A 26,436-nucleotide genomic window follows, 5' to 3' on the forward strand; every position below is an offset into this window, starting at 1 on the left:
TGTATGAAAAGTTTTGTTCTATTCATTGAGAAATTATGATTCTGCATGAACTGATCCAGAACCAAACCCTCATAATTTTCTTGGTATGGGAACCTTGGCGAAAACTTGCATGGTATCAAATCACTGTGTGAGTCTGTAAAAGGTATATTATGTCTGTTTTATAAATGGTTATGCAAAATATAATGTCTATCGTAGTGTCGGCTGTGTTTTATTAAGCCCAAGATGGCTTAATTTACAGAATCTTAGCTTTAAACCTATCTCGTTTGGAAGTGATGGTACTTTGGTTAAGGGACATAATAGTTGCATCATGAAGATACCTGATTGTCAAATTCCTCTCAGTTGTCAGTGGACCTGTTGTACTGTTTGATTGATTGTTGTTGACGGATTGCTTTGAAAATAAAAGTAAGATTTTAACTGTGGGGGGTATACAGCTACTGTTCTCACCAAGGGCCCTGAAAGTGTGATATTGTGCTCTCAGTTAAAAAAGTAAATACATCACTACACTCACTGAAGGGAACGACATTAATTTCGTGACGCCAATTATTTAAAGATTGTGTTCCAATAATTAATGAATACTTAATTATTATATTTTATGGAATGCAAGGCTTGAACATGAAATATTTTATAAAATGTGGGTTTAAAGAATCTTTATTTTGTTTCGCCGCATCTCTCATATGAAGTATGGTGGCATGTTGAATTGAGTGGAAAGTGCTTTGTGAGTCTACCCACATAGGCAAACCAATAAGATACCCATAACATTTGGGATATAATACATATAAGAACATCCCTTAGTTTGTGAGAATGTGCTATAGCTTCATACTAATTATTTTATAGCTTATTGCGAATCTAGTAATTGTTCAAAAGGCTAGGCGTATTTTGTGGTCTTGCCCAAAATAAAATTGAATTATAGGTATTTCATCTTATGCCTACCTTGTAAGAACCATAACATAAATTTGTCTTGAGTTTCCAATGTGCAATTGTAATGTTTCGACAATATCTCACATAATGCTCTCTTTTAGATGGTTTATTCCAACTAAAAAAACAGGACATTATTTCCCTTAACAATCAGCAAAAGAGTTCTTTACGTGATACAAAGAATCCAACCATAGACACGATGAAAAACCTACATGACACACTTTCTCAATACACAACAATGTTCACAACATTCCATACACTTACGATGAAGAAACCATCCATGCACCGAGACGAAGAAACGATTGCAATGCCTCGTCCATCCATCACACGCCATGTTTGATGCGATCGTTAGTGATTCTCGGTTTGCTGGTCGTAGTGTGGTTTCTGCTACACACGCTCGTTGACAAACATGAAGCGTTCTGGAGCCATGAAGAGATAGAGCACAAATGTGTCTCTTCGTCGACAAGCATTCTTCGGCATTTGTCCTAGAAGACGGCCCTCATTGTTGAGAGTTTGGAGTAAGCCTATGGTTTGTGTGGAGTAAGAATCCCCTCCCCGCCCCCCCAAGGGGCAGTTTCTCGAATTTTCAAAAACCAAAAACCCTCCTGCGTCTATCTATCTATCTATCTATGTATGTATTTGCGTTTCGATCGGTCGCGGGTTCGAATCCCGCTCAGAACGAGTTTGCGTGCGATCCATCTTCTCGCCATGGCTCCAGCAGCAGCAGCAGCAGCAGCAGCAGAAGGAGACGACGCAGAAGCAGACGGAAATGCCGACGATCATCCGCTCCCTGTACATTCCTCCTTCGATCCTCCTCTATCCCTTCTCCAGGAGCTTTCCGCAGAACGAGAAGCGCGGAAAGCTGCCGAGGCCTCCAGGTATGACCTTCAGGTTGCTTTCTCTCGCCTCAAGACCTTCGCGCTCGAAGCCGTTCGTCAGAGAGACGACGCCGTAAGGCTCAGATGTGAGGTTGAATCGTCGAAGGAAGACTTTGAGCAGAGACTCGGTGAAGCTTTACGATGGAGGAATGAGGCATTTCAGCAGAGAGATGAGGCGTTTCAGCAGAGGAATGACGCAATTAAGGAGAGAGATGAGGCTCTCAGACAGAGAAACGAAGCTTTTGGATCATTAGAGGAGGCTTATTTGCATAAGGATATTGCGATTCATGGCAGAGATAACTCTAGATCTGATATTGAAATTGCTACGAAATTGCTTGTTGCTGGAGCGGATCTCATTACTACTAGGGTTTCTTGTGTTAAGAGGTTTCCTAATACACTTCCCAGGTCTTCTTCGTACACAGGTCTTTCTGCCATTGCTTATGGTTTCTCAAAAAGGTCTGAAGAGATTGTGAACGAGTTGCTCAGCCAATATGATAGCGCTGTTAAAAAAAACTATGCCTTCTCAGAGCAGATGGATCGTCAACATAACCAGATTAATCTTAAGGTTTCTGAACTAGAGTCCACCATTGCGGTTTTAGAAGGAAATCTATCAAAAAAGACATTGGAAGTTGAGAAATGTCGAGAGTTAATTGCAGAAAAAGAAGAAAAAATCTTGGAGATTGAACGAATTGCATCACAGAAGATTGTTGAAGATGGAAATGAAAGCCTCAAGCTAGCAAATGCATTAAGGCTCGTGGAATCAAAGGCAGAAAATGTGAAAGTATCTAGCCATGAGTTGTCACAATTGATTTCAAAGATACATGAGATGATAGCAAGTTATGCAAACGTATTTTTCCCTGTTCATTTCCATTCAACCGCTGAAGCTTCTACGGTTGATGAGGCTGATGAGTGCATTCGTGATTCCATCGATAGATTGAATGAGATTCTGAAACTTTTCTCTAAACTAGCAGCAACTTGGGAGGAACAATTAGAGTTGAGGAAAAAGGCTTTAGAGGATACCGAAGGAACTATATCCAGACTTATAGTGGAAAAGAAGGAAATCACAAATTTCCTTGAAAGTGCGATCGCAGTGAAACAAGAGATGCTGGAAGCATTTTCCAAGCTTAGTTTGGACAGTAACCACAATTTAAATACAAAAACCAAGAACAGGGATACAAGAAAAGAGACTATTTCAGGAACCGAGAACTCGCTCAATGAAGAGCTCAAAGTAGAGACATCTGGCAGGGTATGCAATGGTTTTATCATAAGAAACTTCGTTATGAAATCTGTCTCAGTATTTCTAATTGCCTTTTTTTGTCTGGTTTAAACAGATAGCTGCATTAGAGGATAGTTTAAAGAAGTCGAGACAAGAAATCTTTGAACTCCAACGTTTATTAGCTGTCTCCAGGTTTTCTATTGCTTAGATAGCAAAATAATGTTCTATCAAACCATTCTTTCTATTTACGAGTAACCTTGGATTTGACAATGGACAGGGGTGAGGTGGAATGGTTACGAATAACTTTGGAACGCCATGTAAAAGAATTATCAGTCAAGGGTGATAAAATTAAAGACTTTGAAGAGGAAAGGCTCCTTGTAGAAGAAACTGTATGGAATTGCTTGATTTTAAGAACTTGAGAAACTATTGTCTTGAAGGTTGAATCAAGAAACTAAATTTCATTTTGTAATTATGTGGCTTTGAAGATTAATAGTTTCAAGAGAGACTTGGCAGCAGCAGAAGAAAACATATTGCTTTGGAAGCAAGCTGCTACAAAAGAAGCCGAGTCTGGAGCCCATATGCTTGAGGAGTTGGAGAAATGCCAAGAACAAGTAAGTTCAGCAGAAAGATAGTAAAATTTCAAGGATATATTTCATTTTTAATAATTATGGACAAAATGTGGAAATGGTGTATGTTGATTTGCTGACATGATGAGATTCACTTTATCCATTGATTCAAGTTGCATAACCTAGAGTGTGCATAGAATACGCCATCTAGATAGATAGCACATAGTGCAAGTTCATGCACCAGGATAAATGAAATTTAATTTAGAGGAACATAATTCGTATTAGGCGATGAAATCTTGTACACGTGAAATAATGTAATGGGTATATTATCCTCTTCTATTTGCATGCTTATGATTCTCTCACATTCCTTGTACAGATTCTTGCCCTTTTTGTGCAGAATTATGTTCCCTTTGATTTCTTAATTTTTAAGTTTCAGAACATCCTTCCTGTGTGCTGATGATGGTAATGAAACCTTCACCAGACTGCTGTCCTCAAGGAGCAAATACGACAGCTCAACTATGCATTGGAAGATTCCAAGAGCAAGCTTCGGTCAAAAGAGGAGATGGCAACTACTGCCATAGCTGCACGTAGTGCTGCAGAACGTTCTCTTCAGATTGCGGACGACCGTGCATTAGAATTAAGGAAGAAGATTGAAGTTATGACAAGACAGTTTGAGCTCTTGGATGGAATAGATGATGGGATTACTTCTGTAGGATGGCTGGATGCATGTTGGCCATATAAACGGCAAAGTAATAGGATTTCTCAGACAAAAGGCAATCGAAATGGCCGGTTTGGAGCTGAAATGGAAAAGCTTTTGGAGCCATTTGTATAGCTGTAAAATGAGTTACATGTATAAAAGTTACATGATCATGAATAATATAAATACAATTTGTGGAATGCCTGTCATGCAATATATCATATCAAACTGTTAAGAGAGTCAGACTGTTGTATAGTTGAGTAAAGTCTACTTATTGTCACAGAAGGCATGTGCATTATTTGGAAGCCAATTTATTTTATGTTTCATTGATCCAAGACTAGGTATATTACATACTTTTTCTGTGGTTGCCAAGGCTACTAGAGGATGACAGTTTATGAAATCACAGTTGATAACAAAGGTAGATAAAAGAAATCATGAAAATAACCTCTGGAAACTTGGATGTGGAAATTTTCATTAGAAAGACGTCCGGTCCGGGAAGCAGAACATAAAGACTAGATACTGTCTCCTTCCCAAATCCATGGATATAAAGCATGCTTGCTTGGCTAGATACAGAGAGATATTTATTCTGGTATTCTGATACTTATCTGGGCTGCAGAGAGGTATGAATTCTGATATTCTGATACTTATCAATAAACTAGAGTAGTGCGTCAGTGGCAAAGAATGAAGTCATATGCAATATATCATCATGTTGAGCATTGCAATGTCAATTAAGTTTTTGTATAAAGCTGATTGCAGGAATAAGTGTTAAGTACTCACTATACTAACCAAACACAATTAAGTTTTTGTATAAAGCTGATTGCAGGAATAAGTGTAAGTACTCACTAGACTAACCAAAGATGTTATCCTCTGGGTACAGATAAAGAGAAGAATAGTATTAAAGATGAGTTCAACACAATCAACCCAATTGAAGCAAATTACAAGCATGGGTCTAAAAGGAAGAAATGGCATGGCATATCACCAAGCATGTTAGTTCCATGAATTCTACATAACGAATTAATGACATCTTTCTCTCTTTGATTTCATAACCAGAAGTTTGAATAGGAAAATCCTAGGGTTTTATCTCTAGTTAAAGCTTCAAGTTCTCCTTTTCTTACATGTGATGCATGCACAGCCCCGCCAATTTCCTTTTACAACAAGCTCGTTCTCAACATACTTGGACAATGGGGTATACCTTGTGTTGGTGGAAGATGTAGTAGTCAGCTTCATAACTATGGTATCAGCACGAATAGTTGTGCAAGGATTTTTTAAAGTTTTAGTTGGAATTTGCTTTCATAAACATGGTCTTAGCACAAATAGTTGCTCTATGCATCTAGCAACCTAATGAGCAAAAAGGGCATAGAGAAATTGCATGTATCACATTAGGGGTTCATTGACACGTAAGGAAACTAGTAAGTAAACAAATCGAAGCACCCACAATATTGTTGCTTCTTGTGTAACATGCAAATGATCATGATGCCATTGATCATGGGCATCTAACCTCCATTTGTTGTAGCCATTCTTACGCCTAACCAACTGATTACAAGCAACTAAATGAGTGAGTGACCATAAGCATGTATGTTGGTACCAATGTTTGAGATTGTTCTAGACAGCTAGAACAAATGTGTCTAGACACTAAGATCAAATTAGTAGGGGAATCTTGTCAAGTGAGAAAGGACCAATTTAGAGAACCTTGTTGTTGACTGACTAAGTGCAAAGACCATACTAAGATGTAACATCTTTAGAAGTTTGTTCCCCAACATGGCCACCTATCATTGAGATCCAAGATCGGTGATGAAAAGACCACATCCTTGCTAATTGTATAGATCTCTCCCTTAGTTTGATTCCGAGTGTGCACTCACAATGTAGCTCCCATATCAAACAACATATCTTTCTGACGACATCCTAATGGTTGTCATGTGACATGGTTCATTAATGGAATAAGTCAAATGTGGATCCAAAGTATTGGATATTTCCACAATCTAACTCATCTATTATGCGCTTCTAAGTGCATGATAATGCATAATGCATGACAATTCAAGACATGGTACTCATTGTACTACGTGTGGGCATCTAGCAACAATTCATTGAAATGCACTATGTAGCAATGTTATCATCACCTAGGTTACCTCATCCTTACTCCCCATCACCAAGGCATGCACTTCAATTATGAGAAGAAAGAAAGAAGGATTATGGGAGATGGTCTAATAAGGAGCAAACCATATCCTCTAGTTGTAGGAGGGTAAAATATGGTAATGATGTCATATGTCTTGGCTATAAGAAAAGAAATTTCATACATACATACATTATTACAATTTACATATATATATATATAGTCTATAGATATATGATTTGCTTTAGAAAGGAAAAGAATGTCGCCTAGTTTTTTAAACTTTTTGAGTTGGAGCTTCCCATGTATGTACTTACTATACATATTCATATTACAATGTAACTAGGGCACGTTCTTTACAGAACAAGAAGAGCATATGCCATAACATATACACACAGAGTCATAGAAAGGAACAGAGCATTCCTCAAGGGCAGAGCAGAGAGAGAGAGAGCGAGAGAGAGAGAAGCAGAAGCAGAAGCAGAAGCGACTGATAGTATGGGTGGTGGTTTACAGGGTTTTGTGGAGGGCGGGATGGCGTCGGTTGCAGCCGGCTGTGCCACTCACCCCCTGGATCTGATTAAGGTCAGAATGCAACTCCAAGTATCACATCAGCCCTCCTTCACCGCCACCCATTCAGCCTTTGCCCTACAACCACAACCTTCTCAGCCTCTTCGTACTCCTCTCCACCCTTCTCCTTTTACACCTTACTCCTCCCACGGACCTTTCTCTATGGCCACCCGAATCATCCGCACAGAAGGTGTCCCCGCCCTCTTCTCCGGTGTCTCAGCAACCATTCTACGCCAAACCCTCTACTCTTCTACACGTTTAGGAATATATGAAACCCTCACCGCTTACACACGGACCTCCACCAACAACCCTCTTCCCCATTCTGGACAGACTATGAAATTAATGAAGAAGATAGGGGCAGGAATTATAGCTGGCGGTGTTGGTGCAGCCATAGGAAATCCTGCGGATGTGGCATTAGTTCGAATGCAAGCCGATGGCCGGCTCCCATTTCATCTCCGACGGAACTATGCAGGAGTTGGTGATGCCCTCTTCACAATAGTTAAGCAAGAGGGGATACACACACTGTGGAGGGGGTCCTCTCTCACCATCCAACGAGCCATGGTTGTTACTGCAGCCCAGCTCACCACCTATGATGAGGCAAAAGAACAGTTGTTAAGAAGCTCGGGGATGAAAGATGGAGTGCCTGTTCATATTGCTGCCAGTTTCTTGGCTGGCCTGGTTGCCTCAGCTGCTTCTAACCCGATTGATGTAATCAAGACCCGAATCATGAATATGAAAAGCGAGTGTGGCCCAGGCTCACCGATAACTTGCAGTGCTTTAGATTGTGCTATTAAGACCGTGAAATTGGAGGGTTTCATGTCTCTTTATAAGGGCTTCACCCCCACCGTCATGAGGCAGGGTCCATACACTGTGGTGCTTTTTGTCACTCTAGAGCAGATTAGGAAGTTGTTTGGGCAGCCCTCATCTTGATTTGGGAAGGGAACCTAGGGGTTCTGTGGATGAATTCATGTATACAATGAGGGATGTGTGCTTGTGGTGAATTCGTGCTTGTATGCATAAAATTGTTTTTGTCACACTTAGGAGGGTAGTTGTCTGAGCAATTCTCATCTTGAGTTGTGAAACGAACTTCAATGGATGGGTGGCTGCATGGGTGCATTCAATATGTGGACGTGTTCATGTATGCAAAGGGAGGGGTTTTGCACTTAAGTGAATTTATATCCATGTTTAAATGGATATATACATGTAGAAGGATCCCATGTGTGAATGTATGGATGCATATTCATGCAGAGATGATAGAAGAAGAATGATAGACCGATTGCAGGATTCCTTTGAACATAACAAGTAGGTGTAGAAATAAACCCATCTTTATATTAAATCTGCAAGTTATGGCAATTTTGGCAGAGAGCCATAATAATAATCTGTTCATCCATTATTTGAAATATGAGCCACATTGTAGATTCTTTTTACCCTTGAATGAAGTTTATAATTGCATGGACATGCCATGCAATACATGTACACCTTGGTATCTTCTTTGTCTATATTCCAGTACGTGTTATTGATAAAAAGCAATTGATCAATAATGTTGGTTTTTGATTGGCAATGTGCGTGCATGCTCTCCCTGTAGGACATTGCACACTTCTCCAAGAGAATCTGCATATTTTCCAATGGGTTGTATGTTATGTTTGTGGAACTTTCTGATTGATGAGCTTGATGTCATCTATAACTGATTCTTTTAAACTTTAATTAACTTGGATACAAGAAATGTCAATGCTTAAGAATGAGACATTTCCAATAGAATAGTTTAATATCTTCTCTATGCTTCTCAAATGGAACACTTAGCACCATGATGTAAATTAACTTCTTATAGTGTAATATCTTCTCTATGCTTCTCTGATGTAAATTAACTTCTTATTGTGTAAGAAACTTGCAGAGAGCCATTTCATTTTCAACCACATTTTATCCAATGGGGTTTTGCTCTGTTTTGTTTACTCACTACAGATACCGAGATAACATAACAAGACCTGAAAACTAACATCTTCCAGATTCTCTAATTTCCAGACCCACACTCAGTTTGCTGTTAATTTTACCGAACTTCTAAAATGTGTCTGTGATCTTCCTGCTTTAAAGCACGGGCAACATTCGCATTACATAAAGAACGAAGAGCGGCCAGATGCATTTTAAAAATTTTACATTTGCATTACCACTTTTTTCGCAACGGATGCACATAAATGTTGTATATAAAGAGACTGGATCCATATCCATCATTTGAAAATTTCCTGTCCCCATTATGAAATGAGTTAAATCGAATACATATCAAAAAAATATCTACTTCTGAGGATAAATAAACTAATCCACAGCCTGTTTAAAATCCAGGACTTCTCAAGACTACAAGGATATGATAAGATACATTAGCTCTTATCGCTCAAAATATAGTTTGACCAATTTCTCATGAGAGGAAACATTCATGAACCCACGACCCCCTCTGAAACAGAACTTTCAGATGCCGATCCTCTGTAGGTGTGAAGACCCTTGCCAAGTAGAATAATAACAACAAGACTTCAACAGATTTTGCCTATTGATAGTCCCAGTCAATCACATTTTATATTCCTGTAGATTCGCCTCACAAACATGGAAGAACCCAAATAGCCAACAGCACCTATAGACAAGCAAAAGCCACATGATCAAGAAACAGAGAAATAATGTGTTTAATGGCTACCAGTAAAAACTTCACTCACCACAAAGAATTCCAAGGCCAAGGCAGAACATGAGTGTGTAGCCAAAATAAAAGCTCGTCTGAAAGAACCCTGTCATCTTGGTCTTCATGTAGTAATAATAGATGGCGTACAGGTAAACATAAACAGAGGTGGATGCCGCGGACAAGAAGGATGTCCATTGCCAGTGATAGTTCTCAGCATTAAGAAGAAAGTATGTTCCCACGATAGTAACACAAATGGTGACAATAGTGAGTATTACAAACACCAAGAGCATGAACCCATAAACATAATAAACCTGCAGCATAAACATAATAATCAACTTTATGCATGCAAAAAATGTTAAACATGATTAATCCACAAAAACGTGAAGGTCTGCACACTGCTGCTACCTTGTAGTTCCAGAAGGATGTGAACACAAAGTACATCTCGATAAATATGCTTCCAAACGGCAATAATCCCCCCATCAGAGATATGACAGATGGTGTCAGATACCACTTCTTTTCAGGAATTGGACGAGGAATCGTTTTTACACGACAAGGGTTGTCTGGGGCACCAGACCAGTTCCTACCAATCACGGTACCAAGTAATGCTAAAGGGAAAGAGATGAAGGCCCATATAACAAATACCACAACCTACAATAAAATCAAACTTAATAAACCAGCCATCCTGTTGGTCAATGCAACAAATTAAACAGTGAAATCTGCATACCATGGTACCAAATGGAATGGCTGCTAATGAGTGGTAATAGATAGCTACGAAATTCAGCACAAAACCAATCCCAAAGCACATGAATGGGAAAAATGATGCCGTCAAAAGCATAGATTTAATCCAATACTTCCCTGTCAAGTGTGAATCAAGCAACTTAGATAACAATGGCAGAAATCACCTTAGTTGAATATGCAGAACTGCAATTTTAACAGAAATTTGTTTACCATCATTCTTTGAATAAAGACTGCCGCTCACATATCCAGCAATAAAGGATGTAAACGCATAGCAGACAATAAAAGCTGTGACAATTGCTCCCCTCCTGGGATGGAAAAAAGCCAACACTTTCAGCTATGAACTATCAGTATTAAAGTTTATGGACTGTTTCTTTGCATCATCAGAAAACTAACTGGCAAAAGACAACACAGCCTTGACACTACTTTATGCTGGGTCTGCTGGCAATCAGGGATATATCACATTCTAATTCAAGAGCAATGGACTATCACATAATACAACTAAATGATATTAAAGCACGTCTTTGGAATGTCGGAAACATATGAATACATGGCATGGAGGGTTGGGGCTGTGTACTAAGACTCGTGACACTTTACTTCTTTGGAGAGTAAGACTCATGCATGGATTTCACAGGCTTTATTACCCTTGGTTATGAGAATTCATAATAAAAAAATTGGGGCCGTTGTATACCACTTAAATCAGCTGGCCTTACAAAAATTTATGAACAGGAGTCTCCAAATTCAAAGTTCAGACTGATAACCTTATTCATACCTCTTTACAATACTTCTTTTCTTTTCTCAACATTAATAAATCTCAATTAGCAATAGTATTAAGTCAGTTGAAGTAAATATCAGGATTTATAGAACATACCCAACATAAAGCATCCCGACTATTGCCAGCAAGATAACCACAAAAATGAGTGCTGTGAGTTGAGCACCTGTTCCGATCAGAGCTGACAGTAGGACTAGATGTCGAGGTGACCTGAAAACATCACCATGCACAAGCTTCCAGCCAGATTCTTCATTGACATCTCTTTCCTAGTTTAAAAAAAGTAGTAACAATTAAACCTGTAGGCATGTGATTGCTATTTACAGCAAAAAAAATGTTCTACAAAAGATCATTACCAGTGAATCCAGATCATCTTCTTCTCTAGCATACTTAGCATAATCATTGCGTAAAGTCCTCATCAGGATCATTGATACCAAACCAGTTAGAAATATGACCATCATAAAGGAGTTGAATATTGAGAACCAATGAATCTGAAAAGCATAATAAAGTTGGTTAATGAATGAAGGCAAAGCAAAAAAATGGTATGCACAAATAAAAGATTCCACAAAAAAACATAATAGCTAAAAGACAAAAGGAATTGAAAAGGAAGAGAACATATGGAGAAGACGCAAACAACTTCCATAGAAATACAGAACGTCATCCATCATTAAACCTAGCTAAGACTGGACACTCAATGGCCTGTAATATCTTATTGGCTGTAGGTGCCAAGGAAAACTTTATAAAATAGAAAACATAATTCTCCCAATGTCATTTGCAACCATGCATGATAGCTCCTGCCAACAGAGATGTAGTTTAGCACTTACAAGTCTCCATAAGAAAACAGCTGTTTCTTAATTTCAAGGTCAGGCAATCAAAATAGGAGTGACTAGGAAGAAATGCCTAAACAAAGTTATGAGAACTGGGGCAGCTAGAATTCATGATAGAACCATTCAAACTATCTTGCCACAAACAAGAACTCTGTCATGGTTGTGGGAAGCACTAGAAATCCTATAAGTAACTTAGCTATTCCATTTTGCATCAATCTGCAAAAGATTGATGAGATAAAGAGTTGCTTCAAAAACTCAGAAAGAAAAGTAGAAAAGTAGAAAGGAACCAAACTGTTCACATGCATATATATTGGAAGTCCATCTAAATGAAATAAGACAGAAGAAAGCAACGCCTAATGTAAAAAGTATTATTTTATATGGTCAAATCTATAGTGCAGTTGATGTATGTATGCACAGCCATTTTTCTGCTGGAGTTTAGTAAATACAGCAGTTTCAATGATTCCACCTGTAGAGAGAGGTTATATAAAATCCACCAAAAACCAAAATCACAAATGACTAGGGAGTATGCATAATCATACCTGGTGCTCAAAGAAAGGATAATCCAAGTATGCATCAAACCGCCTAGCAAATGATATGTCTGTCTCCAACCAAGTTACTGAATAGGTGAATTCCAGGGATTTCCCAGGAACCAATCGTACTGGACTGTCTTGTGTAAGATTGACTTGAATGATCTGTTTTGATACAGGCAATTCACCTCATTTACATGCCTCATGAACACCTATATCATCTTTAACATCATTTACAATACCTGGTTGTTGTTGTATTTGATAACAAAATTCTTATGAGTATAAAGAAGATGCTTTGAATCGTCATTCTTTCCAGGATGATATTCACCAACAAATCCTGTAAAATCAAGCACCCATCCATAAGTATTGTTCTAATATGAATTTTAGAAAACAGAGAAATATATACTTGACATACTATATGTACATACCCCACAGAGGCAGATCATCTGCAGAAACAGGCATCATTGCAGAAGATCATTCACCAAAAGATATAATGAGTAGCTTTCAATTGAAAACAAACATAATTGAAAGAATGGCAGGCATTTGTTCAATTTCATACCCATAAAAAATTCAAACCAGTAAGTATTTTCGATGGCATCCTTAAATGCTTGAACATTTCCATTATCCGGTTCAAGCTTACATATTGTAACCCTTTCAACATCCCCTATAATCCATGCACAGTGTTAACGTTAGCCGGATGAAATACATTCTCTTTGACAGAAATTACATTTAAAAATCTAAAGAACGGATCTCACGTTTGAATTTTATGTCGATTTGACTGTCAATGAGCTCATTTCCTTCCAAGACCTCACCTAGTCCACCCCACTTATGAACAGGATTCTCATTTCCTGATGAGCAGAATGGTAAACTATAGTAATTGTAAGTCTCTTGAGGATTGTAGTATGGCCCAACCTTATTAACCCACAGTGCCACACGCTCTTGATCTGTATACTGGAAGAAGAGATTCAACTTGTTACTTACATTACTTACAATGAGAATTCAGTGTGTTCTAGCACATAAGTAATTATCCATCCAAGGAACTCCCAATTAATTTACAAAGTAGACATCTAGTTATCTATGTTGCATTCATGAAGTGAAGGGAACATCAATCCTAGTGCTCCAGAGTGAGATTAATTTAGTCAATCACGCTGATTGTGTAACATTACATTCAACAATTCTTTAAATGCACTTACATGTTAAATATGTAAAATGTATACACATCTAGGAGACTGCAAATCTGGACCTTGACATCCATCTTCTTTTCAAAAACTTAGCATATATAAAGGAGGGGATTTAAGATAGATTGTCTTCCATTTTTACTCCATCCAAGCATCGTAAGGGGCTCACAAGACCCTCTTCCATTTATAATCCATGAGATGGCATACAAACAATAAATTGCAGCTATTATCCTTTCAATTCAGACATCTGTTTAAAGGTACCTGGCTCAATCAATGCACATACACAAGATTCGACAAGAAACTCCAGGTTTAGTATCATGCATTGTCATCCAGACAATTCAATTATCATAAAATTCAGATACTATCCAGGTACAGGTTTGGAGATACAGATCAAGGGATTCATTAAGAAAATATTCCACGTTTAGTCCACGAAATAGCATGTGTACAATGCTCTATACATAAATGCCAAATACATTGTATATACAGATCTCGGTTTGAAGATCCACATCAAGGGATTCACCATGAACATGTTTCCATTTCTAGTCCACGAAATGGCATAAATTCGTACAATGATCTATGCACAAATGTCATTCCACATATTCTATCAGATATTATTTGGGGCTCTCTGCCACTACAGAACTGAGACTGAGGTACTTGACATTCTTCTTGAGCAATGATTCAGGCATGTTTGGAAATCATGCTCACAACATCTCAACACACAAGCTCAAAACTTCTGATAAACATGTAAAAATGTACACATATAGGAGACCAAAACTATGGCTAGCAACCATCTTAATTTTGTGAAGCGGGGCCTCTTCCTACACTATAGCTCTCATAAGAATGAAAATTCTGCAAGATCTTATGCTCATTGACGGAGACTCCATCTTTTTTCCGGTTTTGACAATTTAAAAACACTATTGTCTATAGGAACCTAACATTTCTGTTAATAAGCTCTGCCTACAGTTACACCTGTCACAAATGCAAAAGTTCGGCAAGATCTGAAGCTCAGTCATCAAAGAAAATTTGTTTCTTAATCTTTAAAAACATTTGCTCATAAGATCTCAACGCATATCTGAATGCTTCTGAAAAACTATGCCTATATTTTATCCACAAGATATGAAGCTCAGTGGAATAGAATCATTCACTGATCAAAAGAAAATTGTTTCTTGAGCAAAGATTTTGACTCTTTCAGGACTATTGCTCATAGGAGGTCAATCCAGAAGTTGAGGCCTTCTAAAAAACTTTCTACATTACAACAACAAGATCTGAAAATTAGTGAGAGCTTTGGCAAAACTATGCCTACGTTATATCCACAAGATATGAAGCTCAGTGGAAGAGACTCTGTCTCTGAACAAAGAAAATTTGTTCCTTGACCAAAGATTTAGACTCTTTCAAAACTCTTGCGCATAAAAGCTCAATACAGAAGTTGACGACTTCAGAAAAACTGTGTCTGCATTACATCTGCAAGATCTGAAGCTCGGTAAAAGAGAATCTTTCCCTGATCTTAGAAAAGATTTAGATCTTGCAAAATAGTCTTGCTCGCAGAAACTCAACGATTCTAAGAATAAGCTCTATGTTGAGTTAAATCTGTCGTGAGAAAGGACACTTTTGCAAGATCTGAAGGTCAGGGAAAGAGAATACTTCCCTGAGAATGATTTAAAATATTTTTGTTCACGGGAGCTCAAAGTTTCTGATATTAAGCTCTCCATTTGGTTAAATCTGTCGTAAGAATGAAGAATTTTCGCAAGATCTGAAGTTCAGTTAAAGAGAGTCTTCTCCTAATCAGATCTTGTTCAGGAATCAGAATCTAAGCAGCATTCTTCCAATAAGAATGATCAAATATTACAGTGAAGCAGAAATCCAGCGGGTTTTACCTCATGAATAAGACAATCGAAGTCTCAATCTTCCAAGGGAGGAGTTCGAGTAGCGCGACAGAGAGATGAGAAAAAATAAACAAGCTAAATTTACAGGCAGAAGTAGAAGAAACCTCAACTTACCCTGTGGTCGTATTCTCCCGCAGAAACACCGTCCAAAAAGTGGAGGAGGAGAAGGAGAAGGAGAAGGAGAAGATGAAGGGAAGAGAAGGAGAGGTGCGATCGGGATGGGAGCATGGCGAGCGATCTTCTCCGTATCTCTTTCTTCGGCTACAGAAAACCCTAAAGAGAAGGCAGTAGCGGGGAGAGAGAGTTCTTCTTCTTCTTCTTCTTCCCTTCGTCTTCTGCAGAAAAACGTGCTATCGTGCGCCAAAGCTATGGTAGAAAGTAAAAATAAACAACACAGATAATAATAATTTCTCGATTTTCTTTCTCTCTCTGTTTTCTTCAAAACTTTTTCTTTCTTTTTCTTCTTCTTCTTCTTCGTTTTTAACGTACTTGTTGTTGTAACTTGTTACTAAGGCAAGGAAGACGTGTGTGTGCTCCTCAATCTAGCAACTCTCTTCTGGTTCCACGGGACGAGAACAAGAATAGTTCTGGGTTCCCTCGGCCACGAAGACATGTGTGCTCTATCTAGCAACTCTCTTCTGGTTCCACGGAACGAGAACAAGAATAATAGTGCCGAGTATCTCAGCCCGTGAAGTCGTGTGTTCTCTCCATCTAGTAACTCTCTTCTGGTTCCACGAGACGAGAACACGGAATAGCCCCGAGTCCCTTGGCCACGCCCGCCACCACCGACTTTTCGTCCACTTCTTTGTATGTATCTTCCCCACATGCTAACTCTACGTACGTACGTACATACTAACAATGTGCAATCTATGAAACTTCTCATCCAATGACGGCCCAGGAAAGTCACTAAGATAGTGATGATCATGCTTTGTTCGCAAACTGCGGTCTGGAAGAGCATCTCGACGTCACATCATCACACTTGAACACATGCCAACACTAAAGAACCGCGTTACTAGATGAAAAACCAAGTGCATGTGTTTTTACTACACACACCTCACATCACAATACAAAGCAAATGTTTCAATGGTAATTCATCATTCTACACTCATGAGTGTCAGTTTCTTAATACTTTTTAGAGGCAGCCCTCTATATCTAGCTTTGTTCTACTCCCCTTCTAGCTCAAAAATGCGTTAACAATAAACTTGATAATTGTTGTTTTAATTAATTTCATGTTTCCCTTAAAGCTCTTATTTGCCAAATTTCAACCTTTCACCATATCCCATTCATAGATCGACACATGCGTGATATTCGTGATATTCTCCATGCGCAATATTCTCAATATTCGAGAATACAAAATGGCCCCAAGAATATTAAAAAACCATTCGTTTTGTAAAATAAATATAAAAAATTATTTATTTATTTAAATAAATGTATTTCACCAAAAAAAAACAATTATTCATTAATAGATTATAGTGTCAAGAGAGTTTATGAAACTTATTTTAATTAATTAATTTTTTTAAAACGAATATTTTTATATTTATTATACAAATATGATTAGTATGAACTTTGAAGATATGATTAGTTTGAAGTACCATTTTTAATGTCAAGATAAAAATATCCATAAATTTTGAGGAAATAAAAAGTGAGAAATTAATGAGCCTTTATTTTATTTATTTTATTTATTAAAAATAAAACGACTATACATTTATTATAAAATTTTAGTAGTGTCAAGTCCCCAAAGTCACTCTTTTATTATCCTTATTTATTGTTAAGTTCTTTTTTTTTTATCTTAGGAAATTTTAAAAACAAAAGTTTTTTTTTTTTTTGGGGAGGGGGGTGGGTTAAACGAATACTTGACTACCCATTCGTATTCGTATTCGTTTGCATTCGAATGGGAACCCACGAATGCGAATATGTCAATCTATGATCCCATTTATACATGATCCCTTTCTACAACCCTTCTTCTTGAAATAACAGAAATAACTTCTCTCGGGAAAGCAATATATTTCTTACTTGAATGGTGAATGCAATATTGTGACCATAACATTCGTCAAAGGAAGTGCACATATACATTTTCGGCTAGCTAGATGCCCAATCTTCATCAACGTGTAAGACACATTGTTATATAGGGGTTATCTATCACACCAAGGTGTACAATGATGGAAGTACAACATGTAGAGGAATTTGACTAGAATAAAATTACAACTAATTAGCTAGTTAAAATGCCAAATACTAGAAATTGAATTGATACTTTTGAAACAAAGGTTAACCATGCACATGTACGAGCTCCCATGAATGCAAGGACATAGAAGTACTCTTAACTTAAAGACATGGGATTTAATGGTGAAGTTGCATTCAATGCATCACCTCCATTGTACTATGATCTCCACAACAAACTTAAAGATGACTAAGGAATTCGACCATGTTTTTGGCGGTTTAGTTGTGCCACCGTCATCAACAACGATGATAATCGTGTTGTGCATCAAAATCGAAGAAAAGTGTGACTCGAAGTATGTGAAGGGACCATCTAACAATGGAGAGAAACAATCCTTTAGGGATTGGTTGAACCTCATCAACAAATGAGCCAACAATGTCCAAATGAGAGCCTAACACATAATGGAAGAGGAAAATTAATGGACTCAACCAAGCACTTCTTTTTAATCACATTTACAACTATATTTGTTTGAGTCCAATCCTACATATTTTCTCTCGTTATTGTCCCGTCTCATCATCACCCCTTCATCATCCTATGGAGTAAAAGGTTACAAAAAAATCTGCCAAGGATCAACATCAATTCTTTGAAAACTTGGCATTTGAGTTAAGGACAAAAAATGGGCAATTGCATGGAACTTGACTCGCTTGGAAGTTTATATCCGAAATTCTAATTGTACTAAAATGCATCGACGGCATGGGTCAATGACCCTACCAAAAGTTTCACGTATACCTTTGAGGACTAAACACTCCATATGATGCCAAATTGTCACATTGGTTATCAAAGAAAGCAAGCAATGTTGGCCCATGAGATAGTAACTCTATGAGAGCAAGTCATCCAATTGAAGTTGGAAGTGAAATGGATAATACGAGCAGGGCAGTATTGGGGGCAAATATGCTAAGAAGGAAATAGTTGAGATATGGACCATACTTATACCTCCTTGCACATGATATTCAAGTAATTAGAGAACCATTGTAAGTGGCTAAAGTAAAACTAACCAAATCAACCTTGCTTGAGAATTGTCGAGATGGAGAACATATCACAAGTGTAAGATAATACTTCAGTAAATAAAATCACATTGTTTTTAGTTGAGAATGTGTTGTGTGGTGCTTTTATTTTTTTCTAGATAATCAAGTACCAAGTGGTCATGACTACAACTAGGGCACAATGTGTTATGTACAACTAAGTCTTGCACAACCATGTATTAGAACCAAACAACTAAGTCGTGTACAATGCGTCATGAGGAAGTAGATGGTCAATTGGTGGTAGGATATTAGGAGGAATACTTTGTGGAGCTCTAGGAGGTGACATAGGTGTTGCATGTATGGTTTCTGGGCAACTCTCCTAGTGGTGCCTTCCAATAGTTCTTAGGGCTATGTGATATGAATGCCTTACAACAGTTGTGAAATTGTGTAGTGCACTGATGCAATAATGGACATTCATGCCAATGTGGTGGTCTAACGGAGAACATATGTATAGGTTATGTAGTTTTCGTGCAAACACCAAAACATGTTTATGAACAGATAAAGTTTTACCTCCATGTTGATATAATTGCGAATAAGGATTCAGACCAATGTTTACCTTGGAGTGGTTGTCAATCACCCTCGAGGCTCTAGCTTCACAAACATAATCTAACTCGCGCACACACACACTCTCTCTCTCATGCATCAACTCTCTCTCTCTCTCTCTCTCTCTCTCTCTCTCTCTCTCTCTCTCTCTCTCTCTCTCTCTCTCTCTCTCTCTCTCTCTCTCTCTCTCTCTCTCTCTTAATAGAATATTATCACTTAGAAACATATACACATGAGAAGATCTCAAAACAATATAAGCGTGTATCTACAAGCGTGTTGTTGATGAGGATCTCTCTCTCAAATCCCTTCTCAAAGATTTCCATGTGTGTTTGATGTAGCCTATCTACAGCTCTTGAGCTTCCACATGCTTTTTTCTTCTTCCTTTTTTCAAACAAAAGATACACCTTGGTATTATAAAATCATTAGCAATACAAAAGTTGATGGCTGGTTCAGTGAGAGCTTCCACATTCTTTCGAGATGAAAACAAAGGTTCATTAATGCTTCTTGACCAAATCCATTATCAACATATCCAGAAAGTAGAACATTCCATAACACATCATCCCGTGTGTAGAGAGACCCTTGAAGATAATCCATGCTTCATGGGTTGCACCACATTTTTCATATAAGTCGACCAAACTGCTTCCAACAAAAAGATATTTTTCATATCCTTTCAGAAGGATTTCAATATGTATTTTTACCTTCATAGAGAGCATAAATGCTACTACATGCTTTTAAGACTGCAACATATATGCCACAGTCCACATACATATTTTTTAAATACATTTTTTCTATACAGTTTCCTACATGTGAGCTATATCCACAATATAAGAATCCAATAATTAGTGCGTTCCATGAGATGCCATCATGTTTAGACTTATCAAAAACCATACATGCATCTAGAAGATACTCGCATTTGGCATACATATCAACCAACATACTAGCAATAAACATATCATTATCATATAATGGCAATAAGATTTGGATATGTATCTTTTGTCCAATACTAATTGACTTCAAATTGCCACAAGGTCTCACTATACATGCCAATGTGATAACATTAGGAAATAAACCATCTAACTAAATCAGTATAAAACAATGTAACACTTTGTTATCTGGCCCAAACTTGTCATATCCTAAAAGTAGCGTGTTCCACAAGAGTAGATCTCGATTTGGCAATGAATCAAAAATATATCGTGCCTTTGACATCAACCCAAGTTTAGCATACATATCCACTAGAGCACTAGCTACTAAAAAATTTGAATCATAACCCTCTTCTGCAATCTCCATGTGTAAATTTCGGCATTTTGTGCATTTCTTGGCCCTTGCATAAACTTTCTATGTTCCGACAAACTTTCAAACCATATACAAATGTGAGGGCATCTTGGGAGATTCCTTCTAGCTCCATCTTCCCAAAGCATTTAATCTTAAGCACTTCTTCAATATGGATCAGTTTCTAACCCCTTTTTGCAAATTTCAAAATGGGAATTCTAGCCTCTTAACTATGTCGTAGCAACGACACATGCTTTCAATAGGTAGACATATGCAAGGACATTTCCAACCATACACTACATTCCACATACATGTCAATCAAAGCATCTCCAATCACCGCATTCTTCTCAGCCTTTGTATGCAAGTATTGTCCCTTGAGAATGTCTACTTTGTTCCTACGAGCATTTAGGACACTTATATAGGTCACTGCATCAAGAGGGAATCCCATCATTTCCATATGTTCTAACAACTAACAAACATAGGGCTTCTTCAGTTGGCCCATATTTAGCATATCCACTAATAAGGGTATTCCATGGTATCACATGTTGACTTGGTAGACCCTCAAATACATCCCATGATAGCGTAAGCAAGCCACATTTTGCGTACATGTCTATCAAAGCATTACCAAGAAATTGATCTCTTTCATACCCATCTTTAGCAATCTCCAAATGTAATTTTTGACCTTTGTCCCAATTACCCATCTTTGAGCAAGCAACACTCATCCTAAAAAACTGAAGAAGTATGCTTCATCTTTCCACATCAACCATCTCGCTTGTTACCACCAAATTCTTGTACATACAACAACAAAATGAGTCTAGTTTCCTCATCTCCTCATGATCATATGCTTCGGCCCCACACCATCATCACTCATCCTTATCAAAAACATAAAATATCTTCAATAAGTCCACATCAACCATCTCGGCGATTACCACCAAAATCTTGTACATATAACAACAAAATGAGTCTAGTCTCCTCATGAGAATATGCTTTGGGCCCCACACCAACATGCTTTTATACCTATTTACAATGAGGTTGGGCTCTTTTCATAGCAGGGTGACCATTTCACTACAAGCATTTTTTGTAAGATTTACTCTATCCCACGCTTTTTCTATCATCCTCTTGAGCTTTATGTACATTCTTGGTGCCAATGTCTTCATGGTTCTTGATTCAAATGGCAAAATTTCCTTAATAAGGGTTTCTCCATTTCCTTAGGTTGAGTGCAACGATGGAAGGACATGAGATTTGTCCCCTAGGATTTGTTGTTAATCATGATTTACAAACGTAAAATACAATGAAAACAAAGAAAACAAAAAATTGACTCAACAATTAAGGTTGGTGCTAGTTATTCCTCACCTCCCTAACTTATACATAGTCGTGGGGGCTTACGAAAAGCCCACCATTAGCTTCGAGCGGTGGTTTTAAGCCTTCACAAGAATACTAAATATGTAGTGTCTTTTAATGTTTGTATTGAAAGCTAGTGTTACTCATGTGCTCTTCTCGAGGACCACCTTGAGGTCAATGGGTGGGAACATGTCATCATCAACCCTTTTATATGTGAGAGTGAGTGTCAATCACCCTCAAGGTACAAAACCTTAATCTTACTCCATAACTTAATCACTTACACAAAACTAGATTTTACCACTTAATCATGAACATACTTTACTATGTTTTCGTATAATCAAAGAAAAGTGAAAGGTTAAGAAATGATTAACAAGCTCTAGCTTTCATTAGTATGCTTCATATCATTACAAGCTTTACAATGGGCTAATGATGGAGGGATTGGGAGTGTCACTCCCTAATTACAAACGCCATGTTATACTTGATTGGATCGAAACACTTTCCTCTCCACTTCATGGAACAATCCAAGTGTTGAGGGTGTTTTAAGCCAAACTAAAATTAATACACAACTAATCACTATATTATTAAGGATATTTTTTTCTTAGTTAAATAGATAACTATAAGATTAAAAACTTATGAATTGTATTAATTAAATAACTAAATAAAAAACATGTATGTCGCAATTAATTAATGTGGAAAAGCTACATGGAGGGAAGTAGTTCTTAGTTTATGGAAAAGGGAGAGAACAAGTATCAAAAGGTGGCCATGAAGTCAGGGCATAGTTCATTTTTTACATGAGAGCTCTTACACAAGTTGGAAACCCTAAAGGGTTCCTTCCAAAATACAAGCACATTGGGCGCAAGCCATTGTCACCTAATAAAGAGTACTTTCCACAAATTATATATGTCAATGGTTTCAATCAATATTTGGCCTATGACCAATATTCTTGATAGAAAATGGTAAACTTCATAGGGTTGTTAAAATCAAGGAATATAACTATTTCCTTAACATAATTCTTTTTGTAAAATCACGCAAAATAACATGGTGTGAATTGTAGTACTCAATAATGTGAGTGTTCCTAATAAATATTCTTCTATTAGTAAGTGCTTGTAATAGTGTGGACTTCACAAAACTTGTCTCGTATTTGTAAGTGATTATGTCTACCATTGATACAAATAATTAGCCTATGTAACTAATGTATAGTTTTAAATATTTCATGCACACTCTACTCATGTTGGGTGGCTTCACTATTATTCAGCCTTTACATGAATAGCTTTAATAGACAATTTTAACTAATAAACCACTTTTAACTTTGATTGTGTAAAGATATTGCTCAAACTAATAGAGGTTCGTTTGATGCTATACTAAAGACGAAGGGTTTACAAGAAGATTTCATTGTATAATATATAAAAGGATATGGCATCGATATAAATATCCTTTTGGAAAACCTTGTATGTTTTTTTTTCAAGATTCAAACATGCACATGCATTTTAAAATTTGCCTCGTGTCCAAAATATTCGTAATAAATGTGTCAAAGTAAGTAACGTACAAAGTCGTCAAACACAAACAAGTAGTGAGACAATCAAGCAAGATTTTAAATGAGGCTTTCTCACTGATTTACTCATAACCATTTCATTCTTATTTGCACTTGTTTCATCATCTTTGTAATCATGTTCATGTCAACCTTGACACTAGAGAAGTAGGGATCACACAATATGTGATCTTGTTATGAGTATATGATCACATAACATGCCATCCACATTATGTATGACTTTATAGACAAAATATTTATACAAGTACGAGATCATACCACACGTAGTCCGCAATATGTATGAACTCATCTTCAAAATCTTGATCCAAAGCCACAATCACTTAGTTGCTAGTTCATCGTATGTATCGAATTGTCAAACATGAGAATGCTATATAGAACACCAAATAACGACGATATGATATGTGGATGTTTTATAATGTTCTAAATTGAGAAGATAGACGTAAACTTGTGTATGTTCATTAATAATCAAAAGAAGCTCATAAGTAATCTTAACTTAATTAATCATCTAAACATTCTTCTATATAATTACATTTTATGCATGGGAATTTGCCTTTTCCCAATATAGTTATGATGTGAAGTCTTAATAATTAACAAGGCATATGAATTAGGTTAGTTAAAGCTAAGTCTTCTTAATCTCAGGTAAGGTCTATTCCCTTCAAATTTTTTGAACATTGCTTTCAACTATTACCAGTTTCTCAGAATGTTAAACTTTGGGGATTGGTTTTTCATTGTAGTTTTCCTGTGTAGATACTTGACCACTTCATGACATGAGTATTTCCATTCATCATCTTTCTCATCTCATTCCCTGATGGCTCATATTGTGTTAAAAGAAGGGATCGTGCCTTTGAATCCTGAGGAACCTCTTCTCCACCATGCAAGCTTGCCACGTTCTATCCCATAGATGTATGGCCATCACACATGTTGATCTATTTGAACACACAACAAATTTTGAAGTGCATAGATAATGCAAATAAGGGTTTTTAGGACACAAGGGATTTGCGCAATCCAAGGAAACCCATGCATAGTTGATGATTCTTGATGAAGTTGGAGAACCCACGAACATGACTCGTATATATTGTTGATCCATGACAACTTTCTTTCAAGTCTGAACCACGAATCTCTAGACATAACTTTCTTCATGTCCAAGCAAGTGAATTTTGGAAAATCGATGAATCGTTATACATAACTTTCTTCATGTCCAATCAAGTGAATTTTGGAAAAAACCAATGGATCTCTATACACAACTTTCTTCATGTCCAAGCAAGTGGATTTTTTGGGAAATCGATGAATATCAATCAAGTAGTACCTGAATCTTTCCGTCCATCATTCTCACGATCAAATACATAAGTTTGTCTTCTCGAATTAGCTTCGTAACCATTCTCGCGGTCAAATGCATAAGTTTGTCTCGACCTAGTTGCCGACGCTACCGATGCTTGCTCTTCGAGGGTATGTACCTTGTCCACAAGCATGGCTTCGGATTTACGCAAGGATCGTACTTCCTGGGTCAATGCCGATGTTTTCTCCTTCTCGAGCTGCATCATCTTGGAGAGCTCCCACAGGAGATGGTCTGAATTCTCCTGTTTCCGTTGCATGGAGTTGATGTGTTCCAACATAAGCTCGAAGGATGAGGAGCTACCGATCGAACCATGGCTGTTCTCATCACCGTAAGCCCTTCCTTCGAGGGAGAGAACTCTTTCTTTGAGGAACTTGTCCGACATGCGGAGCACTCGGATCTCGTTCTCCATGGCCCGGATCCTCTCCCTCTCGGCGAGCAAAGTAAGGTGGAGATCCTCGATGACTTCTTCCAAAGCTTCAGTCGGGACAAAAGATCGAGTGGCAACCGCGAATTCTGAGGAACTTTGTTGTTGTTGTCTTCTTCGTGCTGTGGCCGAGAAGCTCGATTGGCGAGTAGGATTGGAGGAGGAGGCGATCGGCTTCTTGAAGAAGGCGTTGATCAGTATCTGTTTGCTTTGTTGAGGCAGCAGGCCGGTTATGGAGGAGAAGTAAGGCACGCCCGCGGAGAAGACAAAGAAACTCAAGGTAAAGAGAAGGAGCTGGAAATTCATATACAGGAGGAGGTGGAGGATGGAATCGAGAGGTGAGACGAAATCCGACTGGACTGTCTGTCAAGGGTGAGGGATGGGAGGCAGATAGCAAGGCAATCTTTTCTGTTCATGGAAGGGTTTTAGGGTTGATCCATGGATGAACATATTCAGAACGCCATCATATATCACACACACATATATGCACACCAACAATTAGATAGCCTGAACAAAACAAAAAAATTTATCTGGTAATCAGAAGGATCCCATTCCCTTCCAAAATTTCATCATCATCATCATCATCATCATCTTCTTCTTCCCCTTATGATTATTATAGGTTCAAGATCTTGGATGAACATATTCAGACCGCGATCATATATCACGCACAAATATACACACCTACAATTAGATAGCCTGAACAAAAAAATAAATTTATCTGGTAATCAGAAGGATCCCATTCCCTTCTAAAATTTCATCACCATCATCATCATCTTCTTCTTCGTCTTCTTCTTATGATTATAGGTTCAAGATCTTGCAGGGGAGGGAAGACAAACAGAAAACAAGGCGAAGAGAGGAGATTTCCTTGTGTAGGAGAGGCATGGCATGGCGGTCTGTGGTCTGTGCGTGTGCGAGTGCGTGTGCGTGAGCGTGTGTCAGCACGTGTATGTCTGTGTGTGGTGTGAACGCTCTGAACAGGAAGGAAATCGCAGGAAATCGCAGGGGAAACTTCTCGTGGGGTTTCCTCTGTTTAACGAAGGAAGAAAATAGAAAGAACAAACAAAATTGAAATTTTACTCAAATAAGAAAAGGAAGAAGAAAGTCAAGTCTCTAAAGGAAGGGAGGACCCAGAACAAGCTCAGACTTCTTCTTCTTCTTCTTCTTCTTCTTCTTCTTATATTTTCCCAGTCCATATGTTGGTCCATAATTTCCC

At 37.8% G+C, this 26,436-nt stretch overlaps 4 protein-coding genes across 4 annotated transcripts; 2 read left to right on the plus strand and 2 right to left on the minus strand.

Moving 5' to 3' along the window:
- Positions 1–1,592: 1,592 nt before the first annotated feature.
- Positions 1,593–4,472, plus strand: LOC147850386 (uncharacterized). The gene is made up of 5 exons (XM_087336544.1): positions 1,593–3,039; positions 3,125–3,201; positions 3,287–3,398; positions 3,495–3,620; positions 4,057–4,472. Exons 1-5 carry the CDS (start codon positions 1,624–1,626, stop codon positions 4,405–4,407), a joined length of 2,082 nt encoding a protein of 693 aa, XP_087192670.1. The 5' UTR covers positions 1,593–1,623; the 3' UTR covers positions 4,408–4,472.
- A 2,332-nt stretch (positions 4,473–6,804) lies between these two features.
- LOC147850387 (mitochondrial uncoupling protein 4-like) lies at positions 6,805–8,368 on the plus strand. The gene is made up of 2 exons (XM_087336103.1): positions 6,805–7,851; positions 7,991–8,368. The coding sequence occupies exons 1-2, from the start codon at positions 6,875–6,877 to the stop codon at positions 8,001–8,003; spliced, it is 990 nt and encodes a 329-aa protein (XP_087192229.1). The 5' UTR covers positions 6,805–6,874; the 3' UTR covers positions 8,004–8,368.
- Positions 8,369–9,128: 760 nt separating this feature from the next.
- LOC147850388 (transmembrane 9 superfamily member 1-like) lies at positions 9,129–15,842 on the minus strand. Its single transcript, XM_087336310.1, has 13 exons — positions 15,639–15,842; positions 13,219–13,414; positions 13,023–13,127; positions 12,892–12,909; positions 12,706–12,800; positions 12,476–12,628; positions 11,466–11,600; positions 11,212–11,378; positions 10,554–10,648; positions 10,330–10,460; positions 10,011–10,253; positions 9,643–9,916; positions 9,129–9,563 (listed from the first exon to the last, which is right to left on the minus strand). The coding sequence occupies exons 1-13, from the start codon at positions 15,750–15,752 to the stop codon at positions 9,496–9,498; spliced, it is 1,794 nt and encodes a 597-aa protein (XP_087192436.1). The 5' UTR covers positions 15,753–15,842; the 3' UTR covers positions 9,129–9,495.
- A 3,873-nt stretch (positions 15,843–19,715) lies between these two features.
- Positions 19,716–21,274, minus strand: LOC147850389 (pentatricopeptide repeat-containing protein At4g18520, chloroplastic-like). The gene is made up of 4 exons (XM_087336780.1): positions 21,052–21,274; positions 20,885–20,999; positions 20,003–20,241; positions 19,716–19,882 (listed from the first exon to the last, which is right to left on the minus strand). The coding sequence occupies exons 1-4, from the start codon at positions 21,272–21,274 to the stop codon at positions 19,716–19,718; spliced, it is 744 nt and encodes a 247-aa protein (XP_087192906.1).
- Positions 21,275–26,436: the final 5,162 nt, after the last annotated feature.

This window comes from Azolla caroliniana, unplaced genomic scaffold, assembly GCF_043228905.1.
Source record: "Azolla caroliniana isolate FFs.n. ecotype wild unplaced genomic scaffold, voAzoCaro1.0.p SCAF_21, whole genome shotgun sequence".
Classification (NCBI taxonomy): Eukaryota; Viridiplantae; Streptophyta; class Polypodiopsida; order Salviniales; family Salviniaceae; genus Azolla; species Azolla caroliniana.